General features: G+C 37.4%; 1 protein-coding gene across 1 annotated transcript in view; it reads left to right on the top strand.

Annotated features, from left to right (window-relative positions):
- Positions 1 to 18,608, top strand: part of znf827 (zinc finger protein 827) — a 101,933-nt gene that overhangs the window by 46,860 nt on the left and 36,465 nt on the right. Inside the window, exon 6 of the mRNA XM_030140781.1 lies at positions 12,464 to 12,706. Within this exon, the coding sequence (XP_029996641.1) occupies positions 12,464 to 12,706 (243 nt within the window). The remainder of the gene's footprint in view (positions 1 to 12,463; positions 12,707 to 18,608) is intronic.

Here is an 18,608-nt window from a genome sequence, read left to right as displayed (position 1 = left end):
ACAGTGCATCTACAGACACACAGAACATTTAGAAACAGCCATCTGGAACTGAAAAATATAGCATTTAACTTTACACATTTGGTTATATTCTATTTTGGATGAAAAAAAAATCACTTATGGATAGTGCAGACATTTTTAATTACATCATATACACAACATGTACTCATGGTTACATTCATAAACATAGGGCCATGTGTTGACAAAAAAGCTGTGATTCTACACCAAATTATAGCATTATTACTACCATTTCCCTCCCCTGGTTTAGGTAAATTATATTCTACATTGCTGCCTCCTCCCATCTTCTCAGTCTCTGGTGAAACTCTTGTGTGAAGTCCATCAACCCTCTTTCCATAAAACGTTGTGTTCATTCTGGTCTACATAAAAATAAAGGGTAGAAATTGCATTTATATCCTAGAATTTTATGTTTATAATGATTATAGAGATTAAATGGCATTTCCTAAAGAAAATGCATGCGTGAAGGCCATCTAAATATAGCACTGATCAGATAGCACTATTTTTTTTATAGCCACATGTTGCTATTATGTTGCAAACCGAAACATTCAAATAACTTAAAAAATATTTATCGCACATTGTGTACTTTAATGTATATGCTGTAGAAGCACACAATAAACTAATGAGTATTTTTATTTTGCGACAACTTACCTTAAATGCAAAAATTGATCCACTTTTATAACCTCTTTTTACGTGTCATAAGTGGGAGCTTCTGCTTCCATTAGCCGGTATGTAGGTTCTTCACCGGCTGATCAGACGTGAAACAAGTGCTTGAAAAATATTCCTAGGAAAGTGTTGAATATGCCCGAACTGTTATTGGGAGAATATATACACTATCTTGGCTGTTTCTGTGATGGAAATGGTATGTTTTGAATTTATGCCCCGCGGCGTTAAGGGGTTCAAATACATTAGGATCTATTTAAAGATTAAAAACAAAAATCTGTAATCTTCATGAACTTGTAAAGAGTGAATGTCCATGGTTTTACTTTGCAAACCATGTGTTTTCCAAATTCCAAATTATGTGTTGGTCTTGGTTTTGTAGCAAACTGAAACAGTTATGTGAAAATGTCAAGACGCCGCTGAGAAGCTGCTGTTGATTTACCGTGGCATTTGGCATTTATAGCAGCAGTGGCCTAATTTGATTAATGGATAATTAACAGTTTGTTTTTTAATTTTTTTGAACTCCAAAAATGTGGCTTTCCATTAACATGCTTGATATGATCGCTTTTGACTGTGGGACTACGTAAACCACATACACGGGCAAGTAACACCACTGTCAACTGGTTTAACTGATATTTCAGTCTTAAAACCTATTCACACATCATGTCCTTGTCCCCCAGATGTGGTGTCAAGGCTGTCTTCTCTCTATATATACCATATAATAATGGTTGAGTCTGTTGAAAGACAGAAGAATGTTCCTTACTGCCATGCATGTCATCCATCTCATCATCTTTTGAGATTTCACCCTTCAGTTGGATTTGAGCTTACTCTTTCTACAAATGGGTGTCCATGCTGTGTCGCAACATGAGTCCATTAAATCTGCATCCAAAATGCCACCAAAGGTTCATTGAAGATGGTCAATGTAGCTTAGATAATTATCAGCCAGGATGGTAAAATGAAGGCACAGAGAAAGCAAAAAAAACCCCCAAACATGCGATGGGATTCTTACATTACCAGATTTATACCAGATTAAAACCTCTGTAATTACTGCAAATTATTAGAGATCCCCAGGTAATAGTAATACAGCACAAACTGGGCTTTGCATTGTTTAGATGGTGATAACATCATCTCTTCTACACCGTTTCACATCCTTATTTTACAAAAGGCAGAATACTAACTATCCAACCTGTGAGTCAAAGCTTAAAGGTGTGTGTGGGCTTTCAGCCGCAGCCTGCTGTTGCTTGTGCGTGATTTCCTCCAGGTAAGCACAACAGATCACTGTGTGTAATGGCTCAGCGCTTTGGTGCTGTGCTTGCAACAAACAGAACACACACTCTGTCTTGTGTCCCTCAGGTAGTTGTGGAGGTTTAGGTAACTGAAGGGGTCCGGTTTCATTAAAACTGAAGCAGTGGTGGATGACGGATACCACTGATAATAACCCATTAATCCCATTAAAATGTTAATATTTCATGAGTCCAGTGAATGTAAAATGTGTTTAGTCACAGTGTTCAATGTTATAATATAATTTCTGCAGTTTTCCACCACACATTTCTTTGAGACTTGCTGATGGAGTCTCTAAATTGTCATCATTGAGACCGTGGGCAGAAAACACACGACAGAAACCGACTGTGGCAGTTTACACTAACAACAGCAGCTCATTTACTTGTTTAGAGTCAGTAGTGGCTTTTCCATAGGACATATGCGCAAAACATTACTGATATTTATGAAATGTTGAAAAAACAATAGTGCATAATGTCAGTTTTTCCATTATATCACAAATGCGATGATTTGTTTATTATTGTGAGATGTCATGAGAAGTTATTCCATAAACATGGTGGCAAACATAAATATCACATTGATTTACAGATTCATATTTCTCTAATAGCACCCTCTAGGTCCTGGAAAATGCTCACATTTGTCTGTTTTGGATCTAGAATGCTTGTGACCCCTCTATCCCGTACTAAATTTTAAAAAATTATTCGGTTTCCTCATGTCCACACATATCGTGCCATGTTTGTTTTAAAACTCTTATTCTTCACTTGTCATAACATCCACTGAGATTCGTTTTTTTTTTTTTTTGTTCATGTGACTAGTAGCGCAAAAAGGTCTTTCCATTGCATTTTTGCTCGATATAGTAATTTCACTACGCCCTAAAAACCACCTCTTGCAATCACAAAAACTTTTCATCAAAATTGTCGTTTTCCATTAGGCAAATTTGTATGCGTAGTATTATATTCGTGCAATTTGAGGGTGAATGTAAACGTGACTTGTGTAATACTTCTTTTGCACCACGGCACCTTGGAAATGTATATCATGTATGAAACCATCTTTGCAATAGTTGCTTTGTATGTGAAAACTGGGCTGCCACAAAATGCTATTTTACTTGTCAATTGTCATAGAAATAATTGGGGTTTTCCATTCATTTATGCCACTAGTATAGCACAAGGCCAAAATACTTTAATTGCACACATATGGTAATGAAGGAGAGCAATTTCTACCTGGCATAATTGACATGAGGGTCAAAAAACAGTATTGTCCCGTCACTTTAATTGATTGCTATTCCAACATTTATTTCAATATAAAGTAGCTCCTTGTTTTGGATAATCCCTTATGGTCCGACTAAAGCAAAAATTAATTTAAAAGTAAAAATGTGGGTTATTTAGCAACACTAATCTCTCAAATTGTCTCTCAAATGTCCCCTCAGAGATTTTGAATACCATGGTTTTGACCCATAAATAACTTTAATATAAAAACCTGATAACTGATACAGATCAATCTGGTACAGATTCCTATTCCGTATCTGAATCTGAATACACAAAGAAATTACTGGTAGTGACAGGTAGCAGTGAACACTATGCGCTTGAAATGGGACAGAACAGAATAACACTGTTAGAATGCCAGTCACAACTCAAAATAGTGCAAAATTATGGAGAAACAGTGATAAGATATGACATTTGTTAGTTTCTTCCAGCCCAAAAAATTTCAAGAACACATTGGCGTAATAATGTATAACAGGTGTGGTAAGAAAACTATTGTTATCCCTTTATTAGTGTAAAAAAGAGAATTCGATTTATTAATATGCACAGGCTAAATTTTGTCTTCAAGTAGGAAAAAATAAAAAACAGTTAAAACCAACTGTTAGGTTGGTGTGAATGAGGGTACAAACTAATTTTCTTTACTCTACATGAAAGCAACTGACCATTTATGCAATTTAATGTCTGGCAGTGTACTGTGTCAGCAAATCAGCATTTAAATTCACAGTACTGGTTTATTTTTACTTTATGTAAAGCTCTCCCTGCTCTGACTGTGTCCTCACCATGCCTCCTCAGTGTGGCCGCTCACTGACCTCTCTTATTCCCACCCTCCCTGCCTCCATATCTTTTTCCGTCTTCATTGCAGCCTATAGTGATGCAGAAATACTTTGTTTTCCTTCCTAGTTCTGTACGTCCAAGTGACCATTTTTGAGATGCGGTCATCTGTCCTCTTTTGTTTCGACCTTAAAGGATAAAGCGAGCTCTAGTTCACCTAGAGCTGCCATTCGTGCCAAATGTTTTTGTTAAGAGGCGACGTACGGGGCCATATCTGGCTCTTTAAAAGGCTGTTTATCAAGCATGCTGTTCTAGAGTCAGACGAAAGCCGCGTTCTGCAACTGTAGGGAGGCTGAACTACTGAGAGCTCGCTGGTCGAGGATCAATTGTAGCAGCAGCTGTCTGTGAAGTCTGCAGGCAAGGCTGCTGTGGCTCCCACATGACATGCAGTCTCCACACTGCAGCCTTTGAAGCGCCTGAACTCTTCACCCCTGTCTGAGCAGGTCGGCTAGAGAGCAGGAGAATAGAGAGATAGAGAGAGGGAGAGAGAGAGAGGAATGGGGGCTGGGAGGAAGAGATGTGGAATAACAGAGCGGAGAGAAGGGTAGACTAGGATAACAGGAGGGGGGAGAGGTGGAGAGGTTGTCATTTAGGCTCTAGCCACTCCTCATCCTTCTGTCCTCCCCCAGCTCTTCTCTCTCATCCCGCTTTCTTCTTTCCTCCCTTACCCTCGGGTGTTCTTTTTCTGGCACTGTTTGACTATTTTTTCCCCGTCTTTTACCCTCCCTCGTCTTCGTAGCTTATGCATCTCTCTCAGTACGTCTCCCTCACCGCCCGTCAGTCCAAGTGTTTGTACCTGCGCTGTCAATGCATCAAAGCAGTGCAATAAATTGACTTTGCATGCATTAAATCACTAATGGTATGTAGCTGTTCTGTCTAGGGCTTGTAGCAAACCTATTTGCGGTCTGTACTACTGAATGTATACAGAGTGCATTTTTTTTTTTTTTTTTTTTTAGCCTGTCACGTCCACATAGATTCAAGTGGACACCTGAGGTCAAAGTTGATCACTAAAAACAGAACATCACACAGACCTCCAGTCACTTTCATTTCGAGTCAAAACTTGAGTGCAGCTTTATCAAAGGCATCAAGGGTATGTATAGTGCATTAAAAATAACATTGACACACATCGTAAAAGTGTGTAGGATGCTTTACATTGCATACCTAATAGAGCTAAAATGAGTTTGTTTTTTGCAGCCCTTTACTTACATAAGGGTAATTTTTAAACAGAAGCTTTACCTTCTTTTTGCAGAGTTACCTTTAACATAACTGGCCGCCAACTAAACAGCAGGAGATGTATAAATATTGAATGCCTTTCTGACTAAGTGTACAGACTTTAAAGATGAAGTTGAACTTAAAGGTGGTATGTAACTAACTGCTCTTACTGCAGTATATATTTAAGTGCATCTGTACTAGGGATGTAACGATATGAAAATTTCATATCACAGTTGTTGTGACCAAAATTATCATGGTCATCATTGTTATCACGGTATTGTTGAAATGTGCTCAAAATGTTCAAAAAGTACTCATACACACACTGAAATAATTTAACCAAGTTGTATTTTGGAAAAAAAAAAATCAAATAAAAAAATAGGCACAATATACTTTCTGTTGGCAGAAACATTCAAATATTAACATGTAAACATCAAACATACAAATGTGCACTAAAGATTGCACCTTATGGCCATTGTTTGACCATTTTCCATATCAAGTTTGAGTTGTTTTAGGGTCTCTCTCTCTCTCTCTCTCTCTCTCTCTCTCTCTCTTTCTCTTTCAAAGTGCAGTAATCAAACATGGTTAACATGATAATTAGAATATAAACGGTAATACTAACCGTCAGGAATTTTACAGCGGTTTATCATTATACCAGTAGTCGTTACATCCCTAGTCTGTACTTTACACTAGATTTCTAATCCACGACATCTTGAAGGGATATATTTTGCATTTTACTCATCTTTTACTTTCATGTATCTCCAAATGTCTTGATTCTTGAATCTTTATAGATATCCTTCATTTAACAAAACTTTTTTTCCAAATAGCACAGACATAGATACAACAATAAAGACAGATCAAACTGACACTCATACATTACAAATAAACAAACACAGTATCTACTTACATACAATAAACAAAAATCAAGTTTAATAAAGGACAAGTTCAACAATGATTTCAGTGACAAACTGAAGGATTACGTGTTCCTTTGCTGCTACTTCTTATTAATGCTGGTATAAATAAACTCCTAAAAACATCTTGGATTAGCTTTGTCAATACATTGTGACAAAGTTAAAACTGGTTTTTAAGGTTATGAAAAGTTTACAGTGAAGCCATGAATATGATCTAATAGAATATCATCACTGTTGGGCAGAAACCTCGTGAGTCCATTTTTTGGTCTCTCTTTTTTTTTTTTTTTTGTCATTAAATGATTATGTTGGTCGGTCTTCACACTGGCCTCACAGTTTTAGAAATATATTTTTTTATCAAGATCCTTTTATTGAAGTTTTTTCAATATAATACAAGTGCAGTGCTGATGGTCTTTTTTTTTTTTTTTGGTTATAAAACGATTCTGTTGGTCAGTCTTCACATTGGCCTAACAGTTTTAGAATTTTTTTTTTTTTTATCAAGATCTTTTTATTGAAGTTTTCTCAATATAATACAAGTGCAGTGCTGAGTGGTCCTTGCAGAAATCTGAAGTAAGCATGGGTGTATATCAATCGCAGCTAGCACCATAGAAAAAAACAGAACAAAACAAACTAAAACAACAGACTGTTCATAAAATAATCCCTCCTCAGTCATTGTCAGTGCACTAGACATAATAAAGGATTACTATCAATGTTTTAGAAATATTTAACCAAGGAAAACTGTTGAAAATGACATGACCCCATTCATTTATTTTGTGTATACATTGTTTTTCCAGTTTCCTACAAAAATACCTGCTTTGGACATAAGAGGTTTCTGCCTGACTGCAACGATATGATAAATATATATGTATTGCTGCAGATTGAACTACTTAAGAGTAGGACTGCATGATATTGGAAAAAACTGACATTGCGATTTTTTTTTTTTAACCCTGCGATATATATTGTGATATGAAAAAAATACTCAGGAGGATACGATAGCTGTGTGGTGCCGACATGAATGGTCAAACAAATTAGTTGTGTCCCCTCTTCTTGTGGGAACAGGTGTAAGACACTGTCGACACAGAACACGTGTTTCAGTAGTGTCCTTCCTGTAGCTGAAATAATTCCGGATAAACTGACATTGATTTTCTTTTTGGCACCAAGTCTTTTTTTTCAGTGATTTTTCTCTTGTTCGTCGCTCATTTTTCAATGTTGTTACCAGTGACTCACTTCATGTGCAGGGGCGTGGTCTGCTTCGGCGAAGCGATTAAGAAGGATTGTGATTGGTGGATCGCGGCGCACAGTGTGTGTCAGCTACCCAGGTTGAACTTAGATGAGAACACGCTGAGTTCATTTGCCTCCTACATTGCAGAATTTCCGATGTGACTATTGCGCACACGTACATTGCGATGACGATGCTCAAACGATATATTGTGCAGCTCGACTTAAGAGTGTATAAATGAGCAGTAAAATGAATCCAAAAACATAATGTAAAAGTTGTAACAGGCAGGGACACGTTTACTGCACAATGACTACTTTTACTTGCTCTGAGTATGTTTTGCTGATACTCAAGCTGTTGAATACACAACTGTGACTTGCAAAAGAGTATTTTTGTAGCGTGATAACTGTATTAGTACTGTCACTGTAATAAAGGATAAAGGTGCTTGAGCTACAAGAACATAACAAACCCTGTAAAAACCTTTTTGTTTAGATTAATTTTCAAGTAAATCTTTTAAACTGGGAACATCTAATTTGTAATTAGCTTCAAAGTCATTTCCCTGGCTCTACATGATGGCACAAAAATGGCTCTGTAAACCGCCAAACACCAGCGTTCAAGAAGAAAGAAATGCTCTCACCAGTAAATAGTCCACTGTTTAACCTCATTTCACCCCCTTAATCCATTGGAATATTTTTAGATTGTGTTCAGATGCATTACTATAAGCATTAATATTGCTATTATTACTGAAAAGGGGTCGAAGTGCTTTCATACTGTACACACTCGAAGACATTCTTACAGACCTGATTGTGTGGCCTAATGGCAGCTGGTGTATCACAGTGGAGGCTTCATCTCTGGAGGGGATGACACATATGTACGTGCATAGACACACACTCACACTTACAGCGCACGCACACGCTGGATTCTGGCGGACTGAAGGCTGCTTTTATGGCTTCAGAACATTAGGTCACGACCCCAGCCAAAAAGCCATAGCTATTATGAGTGTGGGAGTAAGGCCGTATTTTCATTTTCATTTTTTTCTTTTTTTTTTTTTTTTCATTTTGTGTCAGGTAAACTTTAGCTGTTGATGCTCCCGACACGGGGTCATTGTGTTTATGATCAAGTATTTTTCCTTTCTGTGTCATGTGACCTGCGCTCTGTAACGGCTCTCTGGGATATGAACATCCCTGAGACTGAGAGCTCATGTACAGATTGTGTCACGTCGTCGGCGTCTTTTCTGCGACAGCATGTGTTTGTGCAGCGCTGCAGTCTGCTCAGACCTTGTTGTTAGGGTGCTGATCCAATGATGAAAGTGTCCCCTGTTTGACCCCCCCCCCCCCCCCCCCCCCCCCCCCAATCACCCCGCCCTCCCCTCTCTGCTCCTCTGCACTGCCCCTCCGTCAGCCTCTCCTAGGTTACTCTTGGACAACTCCAGCTACCTGATTAAAGGATTAGTGTGGCTGATGGTTGTCAGTGTCCCCCCACATGCTGGCTACTACCAATAAACCAGACACCTGGACCTAGGGGAGGGGGCAGCTTTTTCATCCACACAGCAGATACTCTTGCGTGTTCACAGGAGCATCCGGTGTACTATAGGTCCGGTTTTGATGTGCTGCACTGGCCTGGCTCAGCAGAGAATATAGAAGGAGGGGGGGTGAGGGGACAGGGGGAGGCAGGGTTAGCTCAGGGTCTTCTATCTCCCGCTCCTTTTCTGCCTCCCTCCTTTTTTTGCACCCCCTCCACCCGCTACCCGCTGCCCCCTGCCCCTCCCATAGCGCCCAGTGCCCTGCCAAATTCATATATCCTATAATCGCGCTGAGTCGCCGTGTCAGCAGCACTGGACCGGCCCCACTGCTTTGTCTTGTTGCTGCTTGTCACCTCACTGAGTTGCCTCCTGCCATCACTCCAGTCCAAGAGCAGTCACTTTGGAAATGCACTTATTAAGAGTTTCCTGACCCAGTTTTTGACCAGGTTTTTTTTTTTTTTCCCATATTTTTTCTCCCTCATCATCCAGTGGAGTAAGGATGTCAATTAGTAAATGATGAAACCGCCTTAGCCAAGTCTTAATCATTGTGATATATATATATATATATATATATATATATATATATATTTTTTTTTTTTTTTTTTTTTTTTTTTAAACAAATGTCACAACTTTGATTGCCAACTGTTTTGATAGTTGATTATTCCACATTCCCTAATTCTAGATTGTTATATTTTCTGTTTTTTTTCTTCTTCTATGACAGTAACTAAATATCTTTGGGTATAAACCACATAAAACATTTGAGGATGTTTTGTGTGTTTGGAAACTTTGCCATTTTCTAAAATTTGTATGGAATAAATACTAATAAAATAATTGACACATTATTCAACAATGAAAGTAATAGTTTACTGTAGTACCTTCATTTTTTTTGTTTTTTTTTAGTTTCAGTTTAGTTTTTACAGTTTTCTTTTTTTGCTATTAGGGAATTGGGTTTTTATTTTATTTTAGGTTTTTTTTTTTCATTTTATTGTCTTCTTTCTTATATCCTTTTATTAGGCATGGACATTTTAATTACGTCGACAAATCCAGCCCTTTTTAGTCGAGTTTTTATGTTTTTTCAAACTCCAGTAATCATATGCAAAATGGTGCCATAGTTCCTCTGTAAAGTAAAACAGTCTCTTCCCACCTCAATAAAAATCAGTCAACTATGCTTACCACATCGACTATTCCAGTTATTGATTATTCTTGCATTTCCCTTGTGTTTATATACTTGATTAAATATGTTTTTTAGCCTCTGTCTTTCTTTTTTGTGTTTTTTGTTTTTTATTTTAAAATTTTGCTGCGTCTGTTTACTGTGTCAAAAATCACCTCACTGATTTTTTATTTAAGGTAAAGGTCTCTAAATACACAAGTTTACTATTTTAGTCTTTGTAGGTATTTTGATGAAATCCTTCATTTACTGATGATGAAAAAGATAGAATTCAAAAAAGTGCACAACATCAAATATGATCCCCTTTACCACTGTGTTTTTAAGGTACTATATTGTACAAAGTTGTTTATTCTCATCATATTTGTACTATTCTGTAAGAGTACAAAATGATAGATTTTAAGATCAGCAAAAAATATTTTTCCCCCAATCCTGTTTGTTTTATCCTGAGTTGTGCTGTCCATTGTGACTGATTTTAGTTGTTTAGTTTTTGGGGAAAAAAATAATAATTTTTTGAAAATATATTTATTTTGAATTTTTTTTAACTGAAATGTTTAGTTTTATATTCTGTTAACTTTGATAACCATGTCAAGTATTTCCATTTCTGACATTTTAACAGCTCCCTGCTGTCTTTTGATATATTCCATGCAGTGGAGAGAGTCACTGTTTGATTTTGCAGATCAGCTCAGGACATTCCTCACAGATAAAATTTTACTATTTTTAGCCTGGCTTTTTTTTTTTTAACCTCACCTTCTGAACTTGTGCAAGATCCGAGTCAAGGCTGGTTGTCTCATTTTGGACATTGCTGATTATAACCTCCAGTTAATGTAAACATGCTCAGACTGTTCCTAAGTTCACTATTAAAACCTTTTTTCACATCTGTTGTTTGCCTTAGTGAACCTGCATGAGCTGACGTAGCCCTCCCCAAGTGACCTCGCGGTGCCCTCTTGCCCTAATAATCACACAGCTAGATGCTAACCGGCTCAGCTCGTCTTTAGACGCAGCGCTCATGTTTTGGCTGTTATCTGGATTTCTCTATTTTTAGCTTTAATTCCATTCATACATCTCTCACCATGTATATGGCAATTTTTGTTTACTCGCACATTTGACCCATTTTCAGAATGTTTTGTTAAGAATAATAGACTGACGTAGTATATTAATTATCCTAATGTATGTCCATTTTCCTACAGTTTGTTAATTCTTAAGATATAAAGAAAATATGATTAACAGATAATGTGTCTATTGTGAACATTTATTACACATTTTTTGATCATGTAAGATAGATTGTTCCCCCACTCTGTACTTTCCATAGATTTAACCCTGTGAAAACTGAGTGATAGATTGATTTTTTTTATTTTGTGGGGCACACAGAGTGCACCACCCTCATGGGTTTTATGTGACACCAAAAAATATAGTTACAGTGGTCACATTTCATTACAAAATGACAGTTTCTTTTACAGCTTAGTCTTAAACAAAATATTCTGCCTCCTCTCCCAGGCTTGGCAAATAAAACCTTCTATAAAACCAGTTCCCTTCCAGAAGTACAGTCAAGTTTGTCATAACCCTCGAGCCAAAAGAAATCAACATATATGGGAAGCATTTTACTTCATTATGTCTTCATAGATGGGATGGTAAAACAAAAAAATGTATGTCAGCAAACAACGTGTGACCTCCAGTGTGACATTAATCCTGTCAGAAAATATGTTCTATACTAAGTACAATTTGGAAAACCCATGAAATGGACTTTACTGGATAAATAGTTGAAATTAGAAGGACATACAGTACCTACACCAGGGTAAGCACAACATAAAAGGGAGTGAGAAAAATTCTAGGATGCCCCAACATTTAAAGGGTTTGTCCTTGGTCCATGCCCCAAGCCTCTAACAGGTTTCATGAAAATCAATGTGGTAGTTTTGCATAATCCTGTTTAAACACTGATGAACAAACTATAACAAAAACATAACCTCCTGGACAGAGGGAACAGTAAATTCTGTACCACTGCCTAAAAGGTTTTTTTTAAATGATTATCCAGTCAGAGTTTTTGACGAATACAGAGGAGTTAGTTCACTTAAATCTGACATAGTATTCATGCAAACACATTGCGGAGCACTTTAAAAACATATTAACATTTTAATGCATGTCCTGGCTTTGTTTTGGTTGAGCATATGCGTATCTAACTGGTCGATTTGAGTACTCTGAATTTGATTAGAATTTTTATGTGACCAAACATCCGTGTATCTGCGACTAATACATGGAACATTCATCTGGGTGTTCTGGTCAAATATAATGTACTGTGTTTGCCAAGTTATTCAAAATAATATTAGACACTAAAGGTCGATGTTGAGTTCAATAATTGAATCTACCTCTAACCAGTGTTTATTATTTGGTTTTGATCTAATGCAGAGAACAACAAAGATGCCCAGTACCAGAAGGTGAAAGTAAAGGCAGAGCCCATGGAGGTGGACCCACCCCCCGCAGAACTCACCCCACCTGCCTCCCACCTGCTGAACTTCAGCACTTTAGGGGCGAGTGAGAAGAGTGAGCCAATGAGTAGCCTCCCGAAGACGTTGGCCCGCCCCCAAAAAGATCTCTTCTCGCAGGACATATCGGTCAAAATGGCCTCGGAACTACTGTTCAAATTGTCAGGTATGAGCGACATCCATTTGTTTCCTGAAGCATCAGCATGTACAGTAAAACTCATCCTTTTAGATTTGGGTTGGACAATACAGGGAAAAAAAATTATACGTTTATGTATTTTTGCTGAATGGCAATAACAAAACATTTTTCTGAAATAGGTAAAATGTCGCCTGTCAGCCAATTTCCATGAAGGTGTTGATAAAACATTTTTCAAAAAAGTTTTATATATGTTGTGAATAGAACACAGTCTATTGTAACTAAAGGAACTTCAGTGTTTAAAAAAGTGCTTTCAATAGAGCTCTGGACTGCAATAGAAATAAATGCTTTTTTTTTTTTTTTTACATTTGACACGAGTGTAAATAGTTTTCCTTCTGACTTTTTCTTTTCACTCTGAATTTGTGCTTTATAATTCTAATTCTATACCATACTTTATACTTACAATTAAGAAAACCTTATATTTTGTAATATCACGTCTTCACTATTGTCAATCTTTACAGTGCATTGACATCAGTGCAGAACCAGGGTCAGTAAATTAAGACAACTATTAACTATTAATTGAGTGGATAAATTAATCTAGATCTGTAGTTGTCAGTAAAATGAATCCTGTCGGTCAGATCTGCACTGAAGCAAATACGTATTGGCATTTGAATAAAATCTTATTAAAAACTACATTAATGTAAATGTTTTGGGGTCAAATATGATTTTTTTTTTTTTACAATACCGTATGGTTTATCAGAGAGTTTGCACATTTTCCATCATTTTTTCTGAGGATAGCTTTGATATCTGTGTAAAATATGTTTATTGAATTGAATCAGAACTCAAAAGTAATCATGGGGATAAGTGGCAATACCCACCATTACTTGCAAGCCTAGCAATACTCTAAACAGCCCACGATACACTGGCATTTTTTTATAGGAGAGAGCAAGAATTATAGTAAATATTCACCATGTACAGTTGTTTATTGCATCCCACCTACAACTCAGCCAAATGTATTGGATGCTAAATGGACTAAAACTTAGCATTGTAGTATTTTTAAGATCCTGGTGGGTTCACATCTGGGTGCTTCTATGAAACTGGTCCCTAAAAACAGGACAGAGGGGCTAAAAATTCAAACCAGATGTAGACTAATGTTATGAAGCGAGTTTGGAAGCACTTTGGGTCTATTTTAAAAATAAATACCGACTGAGATAAAAGACTATTTTTCAGATAAAACACATTTTTATATTATTTTACATTATATTTAATACAAAAATCCACATGTAACACGGTCAAAAGGGCACAAAAATTATGCGCTACTATTTTTTTTCAGTATCTCTTTATTCTCTCACAGGCACATTTTGGGAATCAAATTAATTATGCAAGGCAGAGTGTTTCACAAAAATGACCGCTGTTGCAAAATAATTCCTGATTTATATGTGTTTAAATGGGCAGGTTCCGCATGTAACGCAAGTGAATATGATGGGTTACATACAAAACCTGGAGTGAGACTGAGATTCATGAAAAACCCACATGTCTGGATTAGAAAAACCACTAGGATCATCAAATTTAACACAGTGTCTTTATTTATAGTGGTATATAAGACCATTTCAAGCCGTGTTTTCCAGATCAAATGCACTGACACCTAGGTAGGTTTTCATGTCCCAATTTTGGTCCTATTTTTGGCCCCAATATTTGATTAAAAATTCATTAATTTTGGGGTGGCTCAGAGCAAGAGTATAATTTTTTTTTGCATTTATCTGAGGTCATCATTAGGCACATCCTGTGGGGAAATATGTCTAAGTTTCTCTTTTATTATTGGGTCTAAAAAGCTGACAAAGTGCCAGGTACCAAAATAAACTCTGTTTCATAAAAGCACCCATATAACATATCCTCTCACTGGTCTACGTATTTAGATTTGTGCCTTATTCTACTAAGAGTACATAGAATACAAAACAGTACATGGATGTCATCCGGTTGGTCCTTTAATGGGTAAACTCTGTGCAAATGCAGTAAAAACTCAACTTAAAAATAAATGCATAAACCAGTAACTTTCACACTGCTTTCTATTCAGAAAAACATGTTACTTTAAACTCATCAAAAATAATTATTGCTCTGAACCTGTATTTTATAACTGACAGGTTCAGACTAATGAGTGCATTGTTAGTGCGCACACAATATTGCAAAGATATTAAGTTGTGGGTCATTAATTGTGCTTAACTCTTCGTAACAAGGGTTTGCACAGTTAATGGGGGTCCCTTCACAGTACACAAAGCTCCATAGCATATCTACTGGTGGAAAATATAGACCTTGTTATTGACCAAAGCGTTAAATCCATTTTAGCCGTGTTACAGTATGGAGATACCTTGTGACAAATTAAAACTGTATACCAGATCACCTGGAAGATCGCCCGCACCTATTCATATCAAACCCACATGAATCCATTTCCACTACTTTGGTAGCTCTGTAGTAAAGTCAAGGATATCTGGCATGTGATGACATCCTCCTTTTTACCTGTATGACCATGAAAGTGACATTGAAGCAGGAGACAGCTGTTTGTACTGTTAGATGAAGACAGAGCTTTGAGGTGTATCAGTCCACCCCTGGGGAAAAAGGTGCAGATGTGTGTGCGTGTGTGTGAATGAATGTGTGTCCGTGTGAGGTCAGGCTTACAGTTCTGGGCTGTGACCCCGCCTCTACCCCACCTCTGATTGCTTCAGTTAAATGTCATATAGAGAACTAAGGCTTGAGCAAAAATGTTCCTCTCTCTCTCTCTCTTTTTTTTTTCCCTCTTGCTCTCGCACATATTCACAAATTCACACATTGACAGTCTTTCTTTCCCACACAGTCTTGCATGCACACCTTTACACACTCACACGAGGCCCCCGTGGGGAGTGGTGTCTGCACAAATGCCCCCTCGTCCCCTCCCCTGCTTTCCTCTCATTTCTCTCCCTTTCTTTCTCTCTCTCTCTCTCTCCCTTGACTCGTTTTCAGACATGCCGGCTCAAGCACACTTGGCTGCACACGCTCTCCCCTTGCACTTCCCCTCCCTCCCACCCTCCTCCCTTTACATTTCTCCCGTGCGGCATCTCCATGGCAACGACGAAAGAGACCTCTGTCCTTGGCGAGCCGTGTGACAGAGTGGGGTGTTTAGGGTGGTGGTGGTGGTGGTGGGGTGGGGGTGGCAGAGGGATAAGGAGGGTAGGGAGAGGGCAGCGGGGGTGCACAGTATGCCCACCCAGGGAGCCGGGGCATCGCTGGCCCTGGCAACTGCCCCTCACCCCCCGCCCCATCGCCCTTTTAGAACTGGGTTTGAATGTGGAGGGGGGGACTGGAACAGAGTGGGCTGCTGTCACACAATGAGCAATCAATATGAATTACCCAGAGCAGTAGGACCTCAGAGACACATCAGTAGCAAGGTCGCTCTGAACACTGAGATGGTTGCCGCTTTGAAATTCATTTCAGTGCATCGCCTTGATACACACACATATGGCTTCATTCACAGGCGTTTTGTATAGTCCTCTTTACCGCTGAATATTGAAAACACCATGGTCTGTGCTCACATTAGCCGGCCAAGTAGCAGTATTAGCTGATTTGACCATTTTTCCTTTTATTTGCCACTTAAAAACCTCTTAAAATCATTTGAGTTTAAGATTCAGACACTCCGTGAACAATCAGAAATGGTCGTTTCATGATGAGCTTGATGTTGGAGTTTAAGTGAGTCACTCTGCAGTAGCGGCCAGTATCCTTGGCACACAGGCCCTTTACTCCACTACAGGTGCAAACGCCACAAACTGAATACTTTTGTAAATATATGACAGGGTATTGGCTAAATATGTAAGTGTGGCCTTAAAATCGGTGTGGTTATAGACGCCAGGGAGGCAGCTGAGAGCTTTGGGATGACTGTAAAGTTGGAGCAAACTCTTTAAGGTGGGTTTTCATCCAATGTCAACGAATTTTCAGAATATCTGAAAAGCAAAATGTAAATTTGTGGACATCACCATTCAGTACTGTTACACGAATATTAAAATGTGGCTCATTATCATCATCTCGCTATTAGGTGTTATATGATACTGTAACATATAGGGGTGTGTATTGGCAAGAATCTGGCGATACGATACAAATCACAATACTAGGATCACGATCCAATATATCATGATACTGTTAAAAAGGCAATCTTTTGTTTGTTTCTTTTTTTAAAAACAATTATTTTCTTAAAGAATTGAATTACACCAGAAATATGCACAAATACTAAACACATTTTTATTTGATCAGAACAGGATCTCATGCTATATCACCAAATATTCCTGTGTTAAAACTTAAATTATTTTTTACAGACATTACAGTTTAAGATCCTGTTCAAATGTTCATATTCTATTAGTTCATAACTAACATCATAACATTATTTTTGTGCAATCTCAACAAAGGAACTAACATTATTTAATAAAAGAGTGTTGAATAATAACTGAAATATAAACAAAAAAGAAAAACAACAACAAAAACGAACCTTCACAATATCTGCATTTGAATAAATACCTAAAAATATCGATACAGTACTTTTTAATATCGATACAGTATTGTGAAATGAAGTATCGCAATATATTCCAGAACCAATATTTTCTGACACCCCTAGTAACATACAACATTTATTGTTTACTGAGGAGCTGACAGTAAGAGGCATTTGTCAAAAATAAGAAATACTGACCGCCATAGGTTTTGCCCCCATATCAGACCTTTAGTTTAGATCATACAGTGCATCATCAGACTCTTCCAGGATTTGTCAAAGCCTTATTTTAACAGGCTTTTGCAGCTCTTCAGTGCACAGCAACAATGCACAGTATTATTTTCTCACTGTAGTTTCCATCTAATTAACATGTGTTTGTCTTCCATTGCCTTTTTTCCCACATTTCCTTTTTCCCAACACTCAGTTTTTATCCAGACATGGAAAAACTGTGCATATTTGCTCACAATTTCATTTGTGTCTTGGAAGAAATTGGTCTGAAGACACTTAAGTCAAAATTGTAAAGAAAACTTGAAAATCTTGCAGTGCAATGGTTTTCACAAAATGGTCGACCGATCTTGATCTTCAGCTTTTCATTGTTAAGATGATGTTAGATGTTGACTCCAGACATGTATATTGTAAGTTTGAAATCAGATAAGTTTTGATTCGGATGATATTTTTTATTCTCATTTCATCCCAAGGGAATTTGGGGAATTTTACCTGACCTTGACCTTTTTTATAGTGTGATTTCTCCAAAACTGTGGTCACTCCACCTCTAACAGACAGATACTGATTAAAAACATTGCATCCTTACTTTGAGGTAATAACTGATGAGGGTTAAACTGATCATTCAACGTGGCTCATTATCAGATCCAATATTGAGCATTTTTTTTATCGGAGTTTCTTTTAATTTTTTTTTTACCATAGATCCAGTAACAAGTAATGGAGGCTTATTTCAGATTAATGGAAAAAGTTGTACTATTTTTAATTTCTTTCATACTTCATGTCTGAGATATATTTTGCTGATTTATTTATTAAAAATTTCCACCAACTCTTTGAAGTATCCTTCATGGAGCTGGCTTTACTTTTAGTTTTCAGATAATATTCTAAAGCTCTCCATTTAATTTGGTGTATGCCTAAATGCATTCCTACAGATGTTTAATTTTTACTGCAAATGTATACCAGCTGCAAATAAATTATCATTTTCCTCAATTCCTAATTATCAGAAGACATGGAAACCTCTTCAAATTCTCTCCTATACTTACTTGTTTTTAACAGAGAAACTCACTTTTCATGTTTACCAAAATGTCTGTTTCAGAAGACAAAATACTTTGTATTAATCCTAAATTTATGCGTCTTCTACACTTCAGTGTTTACTGAAATGGCCCCAGAGCTGTTTGTTCTTTTTAGAGGCCATAGTAAGCAGTGTTGTTT

Source organism: Sphaeramia orbicularis, chromosome 1, assembly GCF_902148855.1.
Source record: "Sphaeramia orbicularis chromosome 1, fSphaOr1.1, whole genome shotgun sequence".
NCBI lineage: Eukaryota > Metazoa > Chordata > Actinopteri > Kurtiformes > Apogonidae > Sphaeramia > Sphaeramia orbicularis.
Note: the sequence above shows the minus strand (reverse complement) of the source record. Positions and strands in the feature narration are given on the sequence as shown.